Below are 18,960 nucleotides of genomic sequence, written 5' to 3'. Positions count from 1 at the left end.
ATCAGTAATATCTCTCATATGCTATGTAAATGTTTGTATGGGGAGCCCAATCAATGTTCAACCCATCATAACCTTGTTCATTGAATGAGTGGTTCAACCTAGGAAGGGGGCGCTGATTCATAATCGACCTTTGGAGCGCCAATTCGAAGTTTGTCCTAGGCATGCTTGGGTGCCGAATTTATGTTCAACCTAGGAAGGGGCGCCAAATTCATATTCGACCTTTGGGGCTCCAATTTGATGTTTGACCAGGGGCGCTAAATTCATGCTCTCATGCAATGCTTATAGTTAGATGCCAGTCGTGTTCAAGATTACCAAAAGTGCTTAGAAAATCAAAATTTTAGGTCAGAATATCAACATTTTCCATCTCGCTAGCATCAATTGACAAATAGTTACGATCCTGTTCATGGTTAGATAAAGTGCATAAAATGTCTAACTTTGCGTAGATAAAAAGTTCGCGCTCGCATAAACTGATTGTTAGATACTCATCCAGGGGAGTGTTTTATCAACAGTTTTGTCCGACAAGTTTTCAGGTGTGACAACTTTCTTTGACTCTAATTGGCTGACAGGCACTGTTACTATGGTAACTGTCGGATAAAACAGGGCATGTCTGATAAAACGTCTGACAATTTATTTCCTGTTTTGATTTCCAACAATGCTCACTCGAATGTCCAATCTTAAAGCTTGTGTATAGTTTTGGTAAATCCACCAAAATGCACCTATAACTATTCCAATTCATTGCTAGCTAATATGAATGGATATGCCCTATAACAGTTATGATGTGGAGGATATGAAATGAAAATGTGTTTTACAGGATATATTTTGCGATTTTACATGGAAATTTAACTTGATCGGGTGACCCGATCAAATTAAAATATCTGTGTTTTTGTCTTTCAATTAAATCCTATTCCAAATCATGGAATGAGCTGAAACTTTCAAGATATGTTATTTGTCTGTAACTTTTGGATATCTAATCACTAAATTCATAAGATAAGTGCTTGAATGCCCATTTTTTTAATTTAAAACAAGCATCGCCGAGAGAGGGCGCTATATATCCAAGATTTGAATATTTGAAATTTTCTCAGAGAAGTGCAGTTGGAAAAATATCTAACGGTCTCTACGCTTCAGTAAGACTGTCATATTAGATGATATTCGATTATCAATCACATTATTGACCCTTTACCAAAGCTATACACAGGCTTTAAATAAGAATATAACAAAATTTCAGCTCGTGCTTCTTACTCGCATCAATTGTTTAGATAGATACTCGTCCTGTTCATAGTCCCAAAAAGTGCTTAGAATAACAAGTTTGGATCGGAATATATATAAAGAAGTTTAGTTCGCGCCAAAGGTCGCAATGATTAATTAGATTCCCATCCTGTTCATGATTACAGAAAGTGCTTGGGATGTCCAATTTTTAATGCAGAAAATAAACAAAAATTATGTGTGCTTCGCGCTCGCGTCAATTGCTAAGTTACATGTAGATGGCCATCCTGTTCATGATAACCAAAAGTGCTTAAATGTCTAAATTTTAAATCAGGATATCTTTTTTTTCAGCTCGCGCTATGCGCTCACACGATAGTTTAAATAGATATCCATTACGTAATGGCTACAAAAAGTGCATAGAATGTCGAGTTTTGAGTCCGAATTAAAGGAAATTGTCAGTTCGCGCTTCACGCTCGCATAAAATGTTGAGATAGATATCTATTCTATTTTTTATTATCATAAGTACTTGTGAATTTTTTGAGGTCAGGGTATCAACAATTTTCAGCTCGCGTTTCGCGCGAGCGTCTATTTTTTTTAGATATACGTATACCCATTATGTTCAGGGTTTCAAAAAGTGCTTAAAATGTCCGATCGGGAAACATACAAATAAAATTACCCCCCCCTCCCCTATTGGCGAAAGCTGGATCCGCCCCTGGTAAAGAAGTTACAGCTCCCTCACACATAATTCTGGAAGGGCCTACCGCTCTGACGAGAAGCTAAACTAATTTGAAACCACAAAGTGCGTAAAGCTCTTAGTTCTCTGGTCGCGTTTATTATTTTCAAAAAGTGGTGTCACACAATTTTCATGGATATTTTTTTTTTCATAAACACATTAAAAAGTGGTTTTCGATTGTTCTTTTTCACGTGATTATGAAACAAGATAATTCAACATGCATTCATGGCACCTGGCCATTTTACGAACAGTTCAAAGGCCAGCAAAATTAGCTCTCGAGAGTGCCCGAGGTGCATTCCTTACACACACAGACACACACACCCTCCATTTCATAACCACACACGCACACAGACACATGACAAAGAGAAAGGCATACATATCTGCCCATGACCATCTTTATTACTATTGATAATGCGCATGCGCATGTAAAGCTATACCAAAGGAACGGGGATTCCCCAACAAATTTCCCGTCTACAGTATAGCATCCATTGCTATTCTACATCAATGGGGGATGAATCATAGCTGGATATACATGTACTATGATCACGGCGACATTGAAAGTGAAACCAGCGAAAGAGGCTAGAAAACAGCAGCAACTCAGGAGGTATGTTTTTGTTATATTTGAATTTCTTACATTGAATATAAATCAAGTTCCAGCATTTACTGGTTTAAGTCCCTTTGGTTTGTTAGCAGAAATATGCAATAATTATGAAACGGCTGAAATTCAGATTAAACATTTGAATTTACGGACAGGATGAAATGTAATAAGGAAGTAACGCTTACCCCAGTGTAAGGTATTACAAAATAGTGAGCTAGACGCATTCTTATCGGAAATTAATACCGATCAACAAAATTCAGAAATGCGCAATTGCTGACGAAAGGGTAAGCATGGTAAGGGACATAGAAAGATGAGAAGGGAGATAATTAGTTACCTAATGATTTTGCTTCAAAATAGTTTGGAATGCAAGTTAGATATGGGTCGATCCATCGGGTTGGGGTGAAAAACTACAAAAGGTCCATGTAACGGAGGGATCCAACATTTAATTTCGCAATGAAGATCAACATGATGAGTTAAGATGTGACTAAAATTGTTATGTGCCAACGTGAAGAAGTTATCCTACAAAACATTCCTGTTTGAGTATAATTGATTTGTTACCATCCAAACTTTGTTTTATTTTTGTTACCAGCGTTATACTTTTAATCATCCCTCGAAATAGACTCTCGAGTTTGAAAATACAAGTACACCATGAAAAGAATGTAACTGGACACCACTTATTATTTTTTTTTTGCTTGCTTATTGCTGAAATGGTTATCAGCCGGCATATTTGTTTTGTTACAAAAAGTGCCAAGAGCCGATGTTTACATGTTCGATTGGTTACTATTAGAACAAGTCACTGACAGACATAGAGAAGAACACTACAAATCCGTTGGAACTGACACATATACATATATATATATATAGGCTCCGTATTCAAGATATGTAGTCAAATACAGGACCAAACTTTAGTTTCTCCTTGATATCCAATGAATAATTTCATATAAACCGAGCCTTAATCAAAGTTTCAGATCCGCATGGATTTTTTTTAATGTATTATGTGGTGTAAATTAATTTCTATAGAATTCTCCAGGGGCAGAACCAAACATTTGCTCTAAATATGTATACGTGTAATAAAAAAGGTACAGTCTATATCTGTATCAATGCAAATGAATGAATTTTTTTTAAAAAATGTTTGTTTCTTTGTTGGGTAATCATTTCCATCATGAATTGTAGTTCCCATATCCATGTTTTAAATCAAATTATATTTCATTTATGCTCAAAGATGGCCTTTTTTGGAAAAAAAAGTTGTAAGATTTTTTTGCTGTCAGACAGCTGTTCGGAATACTTGTGTACCTTATTTTGTGAGAAGACCTATATCTCATCAAGTATCATATATCGTTACATTATAATTATGAATACCTTTTGGTTGTTGTATTTTTTTCGTTGACGAAATGTCCTTATTGTGGGGTTGAAGCCCGCTTTTTTGCTCTAGAAAATGTGCCCCCCCCTTTGGGAAATCATGGATCCATCCCTGGTACATGTAGGATTATTGTGACAGAGTTTTTGAGATAAAAAATGAGAAGGCTATAACAATACATACCGAAACACTCATTTGCCGATAAATTAATTATCATTATTAAATAGCATTTACTGTTTCTTTTGTCACGTCTGTCACCTTTGAACTGGCACGTACGATTACACATGTTTGTATTCTTCTCGGCTTGAAAAGAAAAGAAAACAGTTAAAAGGAACCTTACAGAGACAGTCTACTACGTGGGAACACCTTTTCACTCAGGGAAGCAATACGTACTAACGCTGTTAGCCCTTCTTACAAAATTAAATTGCATTATACATAAATTACGCAACGTGAGTGTGCTTTTTCGCGATGTTAGATGATTAAAGGAAAAATATTATCGAAGGTGCACATTTTAATGGAACTAAACTTGCTAAATTTCTTTTTTTTCATATAGTTATTATTAATAGGAAGAATATAATATAACAGTTGCTAAATCACCTTTTCCAATTATACTACCGACTACCAAAAAAAAGGGAATGTTTTTGCTTGATTCTGTATGCGTCTATTATGCCTCACTATGCAAGTTATTAGTTTTACGCATGGATCTTTCAGTAATTTTGTACGTAGCTCTAAATCAAGTGATTTGTTCTTTCTTGATAAGATACGTACTAAATTTATTGTGATTTTTTTTTTTAACGAAGGTGTTATGTAAGCTTGCCTGACATATCAATGTGCAATATCCAAGTAACTGTTATAAACATGGTAAAAGAACCACTGCATACACCAAGGGCCAGTAACATCATAAGGCTTGTTATAATTACAAATTTTCATTAACAGTTTTGGAGCTACTGAAACCATTCAATATGACCGGCTTATAACAAATTTGTTATAGATATCATTTGTTAGTATAAACAGTTTTTATGCAAAGGGACACATGTGACACGACCAATGAAAATTATGAAATAGCTTAGGATTATTGTCTTCTATCAGAGACATCTTCCAAGATGACCTCTCCAGAGATTGGTCAGCGAGTTGTCCGAAGCTCCGAGTGGTCTTGGAGAGATCAAGATGGTGGTGAAGGCCATCTAGGGACTGTGGTCAAGATGACCGACCAGGAAGCCCCTCTTCATGGATGGACTAGGGTTCGGTGGGATAACGGTCGATGTAACAAATATCGGGTTGGGACAGGTGGAACTTACGACCTTCTACTATTTGACAACGCCCCAGCAGGTGACAAATACATTTCTTAAAATTGGTTTTACCTCATTCCCCCATTTTTTATGTTTAAACAGGTCTATTGTTTGAATGAAATGTAATATATATATTTGATGGCGTGAAAATAATATTACAGGATTTCATACAAGTTCGGGTAAAAAAAACAAAAATATAAATGACCAATCGACACAGATAACTAATATGACTAAAAGACCAAGAACAAAATAATGCCCTACTCTTATTGCGAGGGCTGATGCATTTTTATTTCAAAAACGTAACTGTATTAATTCTTTTACAATGGTCAATGCCGATTGATGATTTCGAATTTTCTATCCAAATTCAGACAATAACCTATCGAGTGTATACGACTTTAAAATCACTGACATTTTTCCTGCTTGCTTCAATACATATTCCATATGAAGTACATGTAAATATTATTGTTTGCATTTTATTAGGCGTTGTCCATTCCAAGATTACATGTAGCAATTGTGTGGTGGATTCTATACATGGTATCAGATGGAAATGTTGTGATCATAGCTGTACAGATGTCAACCTTTGTACCCCTTGTTATATGACTGACAAACACGATTTGACGCACAGATTCACACGCTTCAACAGTCAGGATGAAACAGGGTTAGTCAGACAAATGCTATTGTAGTTTTAAGTATTTTCCCTCTCGAAATAAAAAAAAAATCACAGTACAACCACATCGAAGAGGACATGATGTAGGCTTGTATGTTATTTCATATTTATTTTGGGTTTATATATATTTACTCTATATTGTTTTATGAATTTATGAATCAAATTTTTCCCTAGAACGTCCACATTTCAAAAACTCTGGTGTTAACACCAGCCGTTTATCGGTCCACACCAGAGAAGCGTTGAAACAACACTCATTAAGAGTCAAGCTGATGTTGATTTAAAAGTAATTGGTTTTGCTTAAATTCCAAATTGGTGTTAGCATGGTTAGCCCAACGCCAAACCGGGGTTGTTCTAACATCTCTTAGTCCGACAGCCAAGGGGGTAAGGTTGCATTGGAATGTCATAGTTTTTTTTTTAACTGATTTTGACTGGTGAGACCTTCTATTTGAAATATCTTCATGCTGGAGCTCTGTCAGCATTGAGCATTGAGCGAAAATCCAAAATGGCCGCCGGCAGCCATCTTGGATATTCTGTTTACTCACTTTAGCATACCTAGAAGATTAGAAACTTGGGATTTACAGGTTTTAGGGGGCGGAGAATCCAAATCTGAAGTTATTTTTTGGGGAAAAAACATGCATTGATGTCAAAATATAAAGATAGCGGCCATTTTCCAAGATGGCCGCCATATAACATGTATTATATTGTTTATTTCCTGTATAGGATACCTAGAATTTTCAAAACATGGAATATACTGGTTTTAGGGGATGGAGAGTCCAAATCTGAGGTTTATTTGAGGATATAACCATGCTTCGATGTCGAAATATACAAGTAGCGGCCATTTTCCAAGATGGCCGCCATATAACATGCATTATATCGTTTTTTTCCTGTATAGGGTACCGAGAATTTTCAAGCCTTGGAATATGAAGATTTTGGGGGATGGAAAATCCAAACCTGATGGTGTTCAAGGAAAATGATCATGTTTTGCTCTCAAAATATAAATAGCGGCCATTTTCGAAGATTGCCGCCTTGGAATATGCATTATTTCGTTTACTTACGAACCTAGAATTTTCAAAACATGGAATATAATGGTTTTAGCTTAAAATTCTGTGGTTATTTTGAGGATAGGACCATGAGTTGATGTCAGAATAAACAAATAGATGAAGAAGATGGCCACCATAGAACAAGTATTACAGTAGGCCTACCGTAATTATATATAAGCATATACCTTATTATCAGTCATTTTCTTTTTTCTTTTTGGACAAGGTGGAAGGATTTGGATAATGAACAATATTTAGACTTCAACTGAATGAGGCAGTAATTGATATATCAAGATTAAGTGCAAAAAGTAGGATATCTTAGTTGTTATTGCTACATGTATGTGTATGATAAGGCATATTAATCATCTGAATAATTTCCAAATTATATCTCTTGAATGACTATTTTGATGAATGTATATTTTTTACATATATCTCTGTGATGATGCAATATAATATAATTACTCCATAAGATGTCTTAGAGTAACCTAAAGTATATGGGAATGGGGTTGGATGTTTATATTTTTCTGAAGTAATGGCTTGACCTTGACAAAACAATCCTTTAATCTCCTGAAGTGATTAATACATTGCCAAATTTGCTGTAAAATAAATCTAGATTAAAATTCTTGATTATTTTGCATATCACTGCAATTTTACAGTTACATGTAAATATTACATATGCATTGCACTGACGCTGTTGTCGAAACAGGATTAGAATTGTATGCTGAAAGAAAATGTTTGAAACAACTGACTGTCTTCATTTGAGAATATAAAAAAGGAAAAATCATGTTACGATATTAATCTCCATTTACGGGACCACTGAAAATATGTCTGATTTTGCCAAGTAGCAAGGAGCCAATTGAAAGCTCTAGTCTGAGTCAGTTCACGTATGGCATCATCATGTCAGCAACAATGATTCCTATCGACTGCAGCCCTGAATTATTTCTTAGGACTTTCAACACCAATATTTTTATTATGATAAATGCCCAAACTGTAATATCTAGTCAATTACTTGGTACCATCAGGCTGTATTGCACTATGAAGAGTATGAAGCCTTCTCCCGTAGCTCTTTTCCAGACAGTAGCCTAAACACAACGGCTTACCATATCTAGCACTCAACTGATTCCTTTATGTAGGCAAGATATCTTTACCTCTCGAACTTCTTTGTTAATTGAGGAACTATGTAATGAGCACAGACAGAGCAAGCAAGCACCACACAGCCCCTAACATGATGTCTCTCAGCCGGTGGAAAATCTGAAGTCCTAGGATATCGACCCCGCTGCTGAATGGCCAGCAAAGACAGACAACTTAAGGTGACACCTGCATCAAGATGAGACCTACAGAGTGTTATCCAGGAAAAAGAAGTATGAGGTTGGCATACCATGGAAAAGAGTGGTGCAATGTCAAAAGGCCGATGGTCAACAGATCTCAAAGTGGGGCCTCCTGACAGAACCTTAGCGCTTCTTTAACTGAATTGGATATATTAATGTGGGAAAAAGGAGAATGTTGAGCCAAGTTTCCACCAGGGCCTGCAAAGGTCGGGACCCTGCTAGTAATTTTGTGGCTGAATCATAATTACACATCGGGAGCAGTTAAGTAAAAAAATCTCCTTGCCCAGAATGGCGATGAGGAATATTTACAAGTATGTTTCGACATCAAAGCATGGTCATATCCCAAAACAAACCTTAGATTTGGACTCTCCATCCCCTAAAATCAGTATATTCCATGTTTTGAAAATTCTAGGTACCCTATACAGGAAATAACCAATATAATGCATGTTATGGTGGCCATCTTGGAAAATGGCCGCTACTTGTATATTTCGACATCGAAGCATGGTTATATCCCCAAATAAACCTCAGATTTGGACTCTCCATCCCCTAAAACCAGTATATTCCATGTTTTGAAAATTCTAGGTATCCTATACAGGAAATAAACAATATAATGCATGTTATATGGCGGCCATCTTGAAAAATGGCCGCTATCTGTATATTTTGACATCAATGCATGTTTTTTTCCTCAAAATAACTTCAGATTTGGATTCTCCGCCCCCTAAAACCTTTAACTCCCAAGTTTTTAAACATCTTATTATGCTAAAGTGAGTAAACAGAAAATCCAAGATGGCTGCCGGCGGCCATTTTGGATTTTCGCGTATATCTCAAATTGCTCAATGCTGACAGAGCTCCAGCATGTAGATTCTTCAAATAGAAGGTCTCACCAGTCAAAATCAGTTATAAAAAAACTATGACATTCTAATGCAACCTTACCCCCAAATTAGGGTTTGGCTCAGTGCCGGACTATCTCTGGTGTGGACCGATATCATGTTGGTGTTAGATTAACATTGGCGTTTTTTGCAGTGAAGGTTTTAATAGTGTACACACAAGTTAATATGTGACTTGTATATCAATCCAGTAACCTATTATTAAAACTGTGATGTCTGTTTATATATATATATATTCATATCAATATATTTATATACAATATGTAGAAGACTGTGGTTTGTGGCTCACACAGTTATTGATTTATATACATGTTAGAAAGTAATTATACAATTTGCCATATACATGCACGTTTGTTTGAATGCATCTATTATCTAGAATCGTTGTTACACCTCGTTCCGAAGAAGACAAAACAGTTTCAATGGGATTGTGCCCTGAAGCCCAGGTTAGCCGAGGAGAAAATTGGCAAGGAGACGAAAGTGGCAAGTTCAACTAGTTTCACATTCCATGTGTACATTTACATGTGTTTCTCTTTATTTTACATGTATAAAGAAGTTCGCTTACTTCTATTTGCTTTGAATAATTATTGATATACATATATACAGGATATATTTTTTTTATAAAACAAATGAAATTATATTACTGTTCAGTCAATTTAAAAAAAGTGAATTTATATTGTGAAGTTTAGCAATATCTTGATAATATTGGTCTTCCATCTTTGTGGGAAAAATGAGAAAGTAGGTAAACAACCTGTGTACATCCTTCATTATATTTGCGACATCTCTTACCTTCTTCGAACGATATGAACTCAAAATAATGCAATAACACGTGACTCTTGCATATTCTAATCGGGCTGCAGAACGGTTTTGAAAGTAGGGGAAGGGGCTTATCATGCAGAAATAGCAATCAAATGGCCATGTTTTTACGGTTCTGGAAAACATGGGGAGGCTGAAGCCCTCTCAACCCCCGTCACCCTCCCCCGGTTTCACAGCCCTCTGTCTTAAAGGAAACCAAAAACCCAAGAAGAGAAGTAATCTTATTGGACAGAGTAAATTGAGTGGAACGATTAAAAAAAAAGTTTCATCAAAATCGGTTACGAAATAAGCAAGTTATGGGAGTTTGAAAACTCTTGTTGTATTGTGTATGGGTATCTTTAAATTGGCAAACGTGCTTCAAAATGGCTGATTTTGTGGACAACTCTCCATTTGTTTTGTACACAATTTTCAGATTTTCCTCATTATCTTTCAAATTGCATCTTGCCTCCTTCAGAGCACAACATATGTCATGGGGAAAATATAATCCACACCATATATGTCCAGGTCAGGAGGAGATAATGTGAAATATGTAAAATAAAGCGGGAAATCTGAAAATATGTGTACAGAACAAATCGAGATTTGTCCACAAAATCAGCCATTTTGAAGCATGTTTGCCAATTTGAGGATCCACATAGTAAATACAACAAGACTTTTTAATCGTCCATAACTCGCTTATTTCATAACCGATTGTGATGAAACTTTTTTTAAATAGTTCCTATCATTTTACTCTTTCCAATAAGATTCTTTGGTTTTGGTTTCCTTTAATGTACGTTCGATACTGACCATGCTGACGTTGTTCTTTCCAGAAGGAAGAGTCATCTGAGACATGTAAGAGGTATTTCCGATAACTTATTGTATTTGGTATCATCCATACTTTAAAATCTCAATGAATTCTTGAATCTAGTGTAACGATAAAAATACATGTTACAGAAATGCAGTATTTATACAGCGCTTTTTCTAAGCGGTGCATACTATTATTAATGATGGAATCCTAGATGGACACGAAGGCAATGTAGTCGACAGTTGCGTCATATCCGGGAGACCACGATCTGGTGTCACTGTAAAGTGGACGGACACTGGGCAGACGACAACCCATAGGGTCGGGTATGACGGAAAGGTGGATCTGAAATGCACCACGCCAGGCCATGGATACGGCTTCTATTCGTCACATCTACCAATGCTAGGTAGGTGTGCAATACATTTCGGAAACAGCCTCAAAGAGTATTTTTTCGTAATAATACTTCATGTATGTATATTCAATAATTGTTTCTATATATTCTGTGTACGTTTTATCCGCTTCAGATCACGAAGAACTCCAGGCCAGTGTGGTAGAGGAGATTTGTTTTTTCTAAACTTGAATAAATTACATCGAACCCCACCCACACTCTCTCATAATCTGATACTACCTTCTTGCTATTACTGTCTTCAAAAGTTCAGATATTCATATTTTAAATATGCTATTATTCTGATACAGGCAAAGAGCAAGGTGTTAAGGTTGGCGATCGAGTAGCGATGACCTTGACAGCCGAGAGACTACAGTTCATTCAAGAGAAACATGGATGCAAGTGGTCGCCTAGGATGCAAAAGGTGAGTTTTATCTAAATTGATGTTGCATATTGTATATGCACTGAAATGAGTAGGCTTATCTCAAGTTATTGATTTATATTCACAATGCACGAGCTAACATAAAGCAATTACAATTTTAGACTTATTCAGACAATCTTATAAAACATGAATTATTGCACTTCAAGGGAGCACACAAGGATGACAATTATTATATTAAATGAATTATAGTAAAATTCGCAGAGCAACACGCTGAAAATTAAATAAAAAACTGATAACATTTTGAAATGAAGTGAACAAGTGGTCAGTAAATTTAAACATTATTACTTTGCCTATTTCTATTTTGGTAATTTGTTTAGGAGTCAAAAGAAAAAAATAGTCTTATCAATACCATTATATTTTATGCAAAATCATTTATAAACAAAAACATAATGAACAAATGCTGGTCTTCAAACACCTCCAAATTGACATTTTAAAAGAAAAATTAGAGTGAGCACTCGCAAACTTTCAGTTCACCTTGATAAATGGAATCCATTGAACATGTCTCAAGATGTTCTTGCTGAATTGTAATACATTTTCTACTAATGTATATGGTTTATTACATTGCTGCTATTACATGTATTTATGTATTTTTGATTTTATTTTGAAGCAATAAAATCTTGAAAAAAAAAGATTTTTTTAACGTCTAATCGAGTTATTTCTATTGAAGTTTAGCAAGAATTTGTGAAAACATTTCCATTGGTGTCTTTATTAGTTAGGTGGGCTTGGGTCATGTCTCGATACCTTCTTTTTTATAATACTATTACATGAAAATCATAATTATTTTGCAGTTTAAGACTTGTGTTATTTTATGTATCCTCCATACCGATTTAAGTTTCAGCAATGATTACCTTACACATTAATTCAGTTTACACATTCGTCTTAAAAGTTCTCTCCTGTCCCTCATTCTTTCTCACTCGTTCTCATGTACTCTCTTCATTTCGTACAGCTGATCACAAAGGTTGCCATGGTTACAAGCATTCATCCCGATGGAAACGCAGATATATCCTATCCAGGGAGAGATGACCGCTTCATCCTCCATCCAGACGCTTTAAACAAGGTAGGCTCCATGGCGTGATATTCAAAATGATGGCTTTTGATTTGAAGTACAGGACACTATTAGGTAACAAATGCGTTGGAATATGGAGTGCCAAGCTCACGAAGGTCGGTTTTAGGGTCTTGCATATTTTTATTTCATAAAAAAGTACATTATTCTAAAGAGGATCTAATGTTTCCTTATTTGCTGATTGAAGTTGAAATTAATTTAATTTCGACAAGTCTAACAACAGCATGTCATGGGGAGACAACGAACATGGAAAGGGTTAAAATAACCCGCACAGGGTTGCTTCTCGGAAAATTGATGCAATGTCCTGCATGATTTCAACATCATCAAAGATCGTCAACAAATTCTTACCCTAATTTTCGAGCGGGGCTGAGAAAGAGATGCTTAGTTATAAATACCGACAAATGCAAATTACTATTAAACGACCCACTGGAAAAGAAGCAATGTATGCGGTAAAAATACTGTAAATAAAATGTACATGGAAGAATCTAGGCTGCTGTAGACACACCTTAAAACGTTTGCAAAATTCTGAAAACCTATATTATCACAAGCAAAAGACGGAGGGAAAAAAGAAGTACAAGAAGGAAAAAAGTATATAAAAAACGTGGACCCATGCTTTATAAAAAATGTAATACCACAATTTGTTTGAAAATAAAATTTGAGGACGCTAAACTGCCCCATTCGGTATTAATTAAACATCCGGCTAGTATATATTATTCTTGTGACGATTATCGTGATAGGCCATGTCATATTGCGATTAGTCGCTATGCTTTGTGTTAATCGCAAGATGACATGGCCTATCACGATAATCGTTACATGCGCATTTCGCTCAGTAAACTGGGAACCAATGGGAATTGTTCTTTCAAATTAACGATTAATCGCAAGCCTTCCTGTTACGGGGCCCTGTACTGCTGTATGGGAAATTGCTTGATTTGGATTTTTAATCCCCCCTTATGCCACATTTCATTTTCTTTTTGTCAGGTTCCGATGTTTGAAAAGGGAGACCGTGTAGGCGTCAAGACAGACAAAGAATACGTGAAGGAACTCCAGGAAAACAGCAAAAATGGATGGGCAGATGGAATGGAAAAAGTAAACAATATTTTTGTGATTTTTACCATCCATGTCTCACAATGCATGCCTCTCACCGCCACCCCCTCCCCCCCCCCCCATTTTCTCTTTCTCTCGTTCTTTCTCCTTCAAGAATTATGCATCTACATGTACATGCCTTGTTTCAATATGGGATGTTGAATATGTATAAACCTGTAGTAGATATTACAGAATGACTTTGTTACAAAACGTTCTAGATATTTCCACTATCACGATTAAAACGTGTTCTATTTACACTTGTCTCCCATTGTCGTTTGAAGTAGCTGATATAATGGTGTTGAGTCACTTATCACTTATTTCACTTCTAAAAAAAAACACTGGACTATTTATTTTATCCCTTTGACATATTTGACAGTGCTTGGACAAGGAAGGTACAGTTCTACTTGTTGATGAACATTTTGACACGTTGGTCCGCTTCGAGTCACTAACGCCGGATAGCAGGTGGCATCCCTGTGCGCTAACCCTCGTGGAGAAGAAACCACCAAGCACTGTGTGCGATGGAGCCGAATCCACCCTCATCAAATCAGGTAAGTTGCGTTTAGACGTTAAAGGCCCATATTCTGAAGTCCAGTTTCACTTAGACCATGGTCTGTGATGAATTATGAGAAGCCAAAAATTCTTCAATCTGTCAATAGTTTATTATGTTTATTGTTCAATTGCTCCCCCTTTGCTATTCGGATTATCTCTGTTATTTTTCATAATTTTACATGTTTCTGGGATGTACTTTTGGATTATATTGCATTCATCACTTCTGGATTCATCGTAGATTTGACTAGACCGATGCCAAGTGAGTTTTGTGGATTATTGTATGACATTTCGTGATTTTATTTTCGGATTATCGTTTGTACTGTACAGTGCACATCGCATCGCTACGTAAGGCCATATGCTTACGGCAACACTTTCACACATCACTACGTGTCTCGTATATGTCCTTATTAATAGCACCACAACTGATAGTTGCATAATCACTCCCTCATATTTTGCATCATGGAATTCAGAATGTCCATCATGTTGGTTTCCGTAGTGACGCTATGCACCATTGTAATTGTAACCGGACTTCCGCAAAAATTGGCCGTTTATCATCCATCACTTTGTACTGATTTTTCATCATGTCCAATGCGCCGAGCTTATCGGCGTCCTCGTATTTTTCATTGACCGATTCGTTACTATGACAACAGTTCGGCATCCTTCTATCCCAAATTTTGTCTTCGGGAGATATCCAGCCTAATCCAGGCCCTAGCTTGAATCATGATGCACATAAACATCATCGACGTAATCTTAAACAAGTATCCTGTACCGTTTCAATGCTAGAAGTTTGCGTAATAAAGTAGAGGAAGTTGAATATTTTACTCAGTCATCTTTTCCAGATGTCATAGCGGTCAGTGAAACATGGCTAACATCAAATGATATCATCCACTCATCCTTTAATGGTTATGAAGTATTTAGGCGAGATCGAGCTAATGGTCGAGGTGGAGGTGTCCTTGCTGCGATTGTACCTGAGCTCCTACCGAGACGTAAGGGTGATCTGGAGAAAGACGATATCGAGATGCTCTGCGTGGACATTACCTCACGTTCTAATGTCAAATGGCTCCTGTGTATTTTGTATCGAGCGCCAAACACATCTGTTGAGTTTTGGGACCATCTCCAGTCGGCTATCGATGACATCCAGACTGCATCATCTCATTTTGACTGGAGACTTTAATGTCAATTGGTCAGATCAGCAGCTACCAGCTACCCGGCATCTTGATCGTATTACGTCATCAATGGATCTTCATCAGATGGTTAATGACATCACCCGGCGTTCACCCGATGATCCTAACATAAGGACAATAGATCTGTTGTTCACAAATAGCCCCCATTTAGTAATAGACATGATAGATGTAAATACAGCAACAAACCCTGTCTCAAGTGACCACCATGCTATATGTTTCAAAATCAAAATGAAAAAGATCCCCCCCCCCCCTCCAAAGCATATAATGCGAGACTACTTGCAATATTCTAAAGCTGATACAGATCACTTTAATAATATCATCAGTTATGCTCCCTGGGAGCTGTTTATTGATAATGATAGTGTCGAAAATACATGGAATGGGTTTATGGACATTTTCGAGGCAGCTGTCCATGATTGTATTCCGCGGAAGAGACGTAAGAATCGTTTAAGTCCATGTATATTACAAATGAAATTAAGAAAATGATTAATAGGAAGAGTAAGCTGTTCAAACGGGCAAAACTGACGAATGATAGTGAGTGTTGGGAATCATATCGTGAGATTCGTAACTTGGTGAAACATGCTATAAATAGATCTTACTACTCGTATATGAACAAACTGTTTTCAGATTGTAACAATAACAGGAAAATATTTTTTGCTTTTGTTCGTAGCAAAAGGAAAAATCCCAGTCCACGTCTGATCGTAAATAATGGTTGTATGGAACATGAGCCAAGCAAAATAGCACAGGTGTTCGCCACATATTTTAGTAGTGTGTATACCCAAGGTGTAACTGATACAGTGGAACCAAAATTTAACTCGGAATTTAGCACAATAATACCGTCGTTACATTGTATTACTGTCCGTACTGAAGATGTTTGTAAAGTGATTCAAGACCTAGCTACAGGGAAATCACCCGGCCCAGATAACATAACCACTGACTTGCTGAAAATGTGTTCTGTTTCAATATTACCTGTTTTGTGTAAGTTGTTCAACATTTCCATGTCTATGGGTAAATTACCACTATCTTGGAAACAGGCAAATGTTTCACCAATCCACAAAGCATGTGACACGTCCTTACCAGATAATTACAGGCCAGTTGCTCTCACATTTGTTGTTTGTAAAGTTATTGCAAAATGATAACAAATGAAATACAATGCCATTTAACTCAGAATAACCTCCTTAATCCCAATCAACATGGGTTTGTTAAAGGCAAGTCTTGTGTCACTCAGCTAGTAAATGTAACGAACGGTTTAGATTTCTAGATTAACTTTCTCCAAGAATTAACGCAATATGTTTAGATTTCAAAAAGCGTTCGATTTAATGCCCCATGATATTTTGTTACACAAGTTGCATTCTTATTATCTCATTACTGGACCTCTGTGGCAGTGGATCAATTGTTTTTTGAGTAATAGGGAACAGAGAGTAATTTATAGAGGTGCCTATTCGTCATGGTTTCTGTTCTTTCAGGAGTGCCCCAAGGAAGTGTCTTGGGACCAGTACTTTTTAATATGTTCATTCATGATATTCTTGTCCAAACTAGTCACCAGGCGTCCTCTTTGCGGATGATACTTTACTTTATCGACCCATTTTCACCACTAACGATAGCCATATATTGCAAAACGACCTGAACAGAATTAATGAATGGTGCCTCACCAACAAAATGAGTATCAATATTAGTAAATCCAAAGTTATGCGAATCACGTGGTCACGAAATCCAGGAATTCCAAATTACTTATTCAATAACACTCGCCTTGAACAAGTTACTCAATATAAATATATAGGTATCATTTTGAATGACAAACTGACATGGCACAACCACGTAGATCATGTAGATTATGTCATTGGCAAGGCTAATCGTATGCTAGGTTTTATTTTATCCGTCTCCACTTCTCTATCACCCCATTCTGTTTTTTCTTTATTTAAGACGATTGTTATTCTACTATTGGAGTATGATCAGCCTGCATGGCATCTACACACGAAAACACTTTCAAGTAAAATAGAGAATGTACAGAGACGGGCAACTCGTGTCATTTTGAAACAAAGGCGCCAACAAATGACATACGAAAATAGACTGAGAGTTTTAGGCTGGCAATCTCTCGACTCAAAAATTTTGTTTGATGTCCTTTGTTGTAAAGTCTTTGTTTGGGATTATTGATCGCAACACTGTGAAACGCTTCATTGCTGTAAATGCCAGACATGTCGACACTGTAAGGTTCGTTCACCTCCGGGCCACTGAGGACTCAGCGACTACATTGCTCTGCAATCAACTCATTTCCCCGCTATTGGGAAGAGTTGCCTGAGTTCCTGCGCTCGGGAGTGGCCGTAACCGCTCTGTCGACGTGGCTGGCACAGCTAAAGAATTATTTTCGCACTGTGTAATTTTGTATGGTTTTTTCTTACCTGTTCTTTTTTAATATTCACCTTGTAAGTAGGTCTACCTGTAATATATAGGCCTACAGATTAGTGGCCTAATTTAATTTTGATTTTTATTCTTCACTTGATTCATATTATAGCTACATATTAATTTATAACTATTTCATTTACAATATTGTTAGGAAGTTTCAGGTTTTTCTTAAGTTAATCTGATCTTAACATTTCGTATGATTTTAATATTTTGAATTAATGTACGTATATGTTTGTAACCACTGGAAGTGGGGCAGAAGGCGTATTGCCACAGTTATTCAGTTAACTATTTATACCCCTGGCAATCCAGTGGTTAATTTCTTATTGTTCATTCTTTGATATATGAATTGTATGTATTCTTTATGTTCTCTTCATTTTCCCAGATAGATAATGATAATAATAAGACACTTTAATTGTCATTCCCATACAGTTATGAGTGTTATGAATGTCAAATGAAATGATACTTGACCACTTACTAACAACGAAATTATTGAGTAATTATAAGCCACAACTTTAGCCTAGAGTTCAGAAAACAGGCCAAAGGGTTTTACTATCGTGATTCGAAAGCTTGTCGGGGGGGGGGGGCTTCCGGTTGGAGTGAGCTCGGACGTATAATGCTCACGTGGGTCGCGACTAATGAGTAAGGAGTTAGCGAATGTTCCTTCATATGGATTTTACCCATACACTTAAGCGTTAACATCTTCAAACACACCGCGCGCCGCCGTGAAAAGCCGCAAAAATGTGCCATTTCCCCCATTTTTTCAACCATATCTTTTAATCTGATTGACCTAGTTCACCAACGGAAAAAGCATTAGAAAATTTAACTCTTCTTCGTTATGGTGATGTAAAATCACGATTTTTTTGTTGTGCCATCGCACCGTCATTTTTTGTTTATTTTCCATCAATTTGGTCAAAATTTCTGTGGTATTGAACTGACCGAACGCTTCCGGATAGATCTGGCGGTTTCTTGCCGGGAGTGGGCTATTTTTTACCAACGGAAAAAGATTCAAGTCATTCAGTTCATTCTGAACATTTTGATATATAAATGATTCTCATTGGATGAAAAAAAAACACTTCAAAATACTAAACAAATTGGAGCCTCTGCCTGATTTGGGGAACTTTGCTACATTTGCGCATTTCATTTCTCCACGAGGGAGGGGAAGAG

General features: G+C 36.6%; 1 protein-coding gene across 1 annotated transcript in view; it reads left to right on the top strand.

Annotated features, from left to right (window-relative positions):
* The first annotated feature begins 2,387 nt into the window (after positions 1 to 2,387).
* Positions 2,388 to 18,960, top strand: part of LOC121427900 (E3 ubiquitin-protein ligase MIB2-like) — a 55,523-nt gene continuing 38,950 nt past the window's right edge. The window contains 9 exon segments of the mRNA XM_041624473.1: positions 2,388 to 2,540; positions 4,981 to 5,220; positions 5,661 to 5,838; positions 9,476 to 9,579; positions 10,908 to 11,096; positions 11,387 to 11,499; positions 12,464 to 12,574; positions 13,559 to 13,666; positions 14,040 to 14,211. Coding sequence (XP_041480407.1) covers positions 4,995 to 5,220; positions 5,661 to 5,838; positions 9,476 to 9,579; positions 10,908 to 11,096; positions 11,387 to 11,499; positions 12,464 to 12,574; positions 13,559 to 13,666; positions 14,040 to 14,211 — 1,201 coding nt within the window. The 5' untranslated portion in view covers positions 2,388 to 2,540; positions 4,981 to 4,994.

This window comes from Lytechinus variegatus, chromosome 14 (genome assembly GCF_018143015.1).
Source record: "Lytechinus variegatus isolate NC3 chromosome 14, Lvar_3.0, whole genome shotgun sequence".
Taxonomy (NCBI): Eukaryota; Metazoa; Echinodermata; class Echinoidea; order Temnopleuroida; family Toxopneustidae; genus Lytechinus; species Lytechinus variegatus.
Note: the sequence above shows the minus strand (reverse complement) of the source record. Positions and strands in the feature narration are given on the sequence as shown.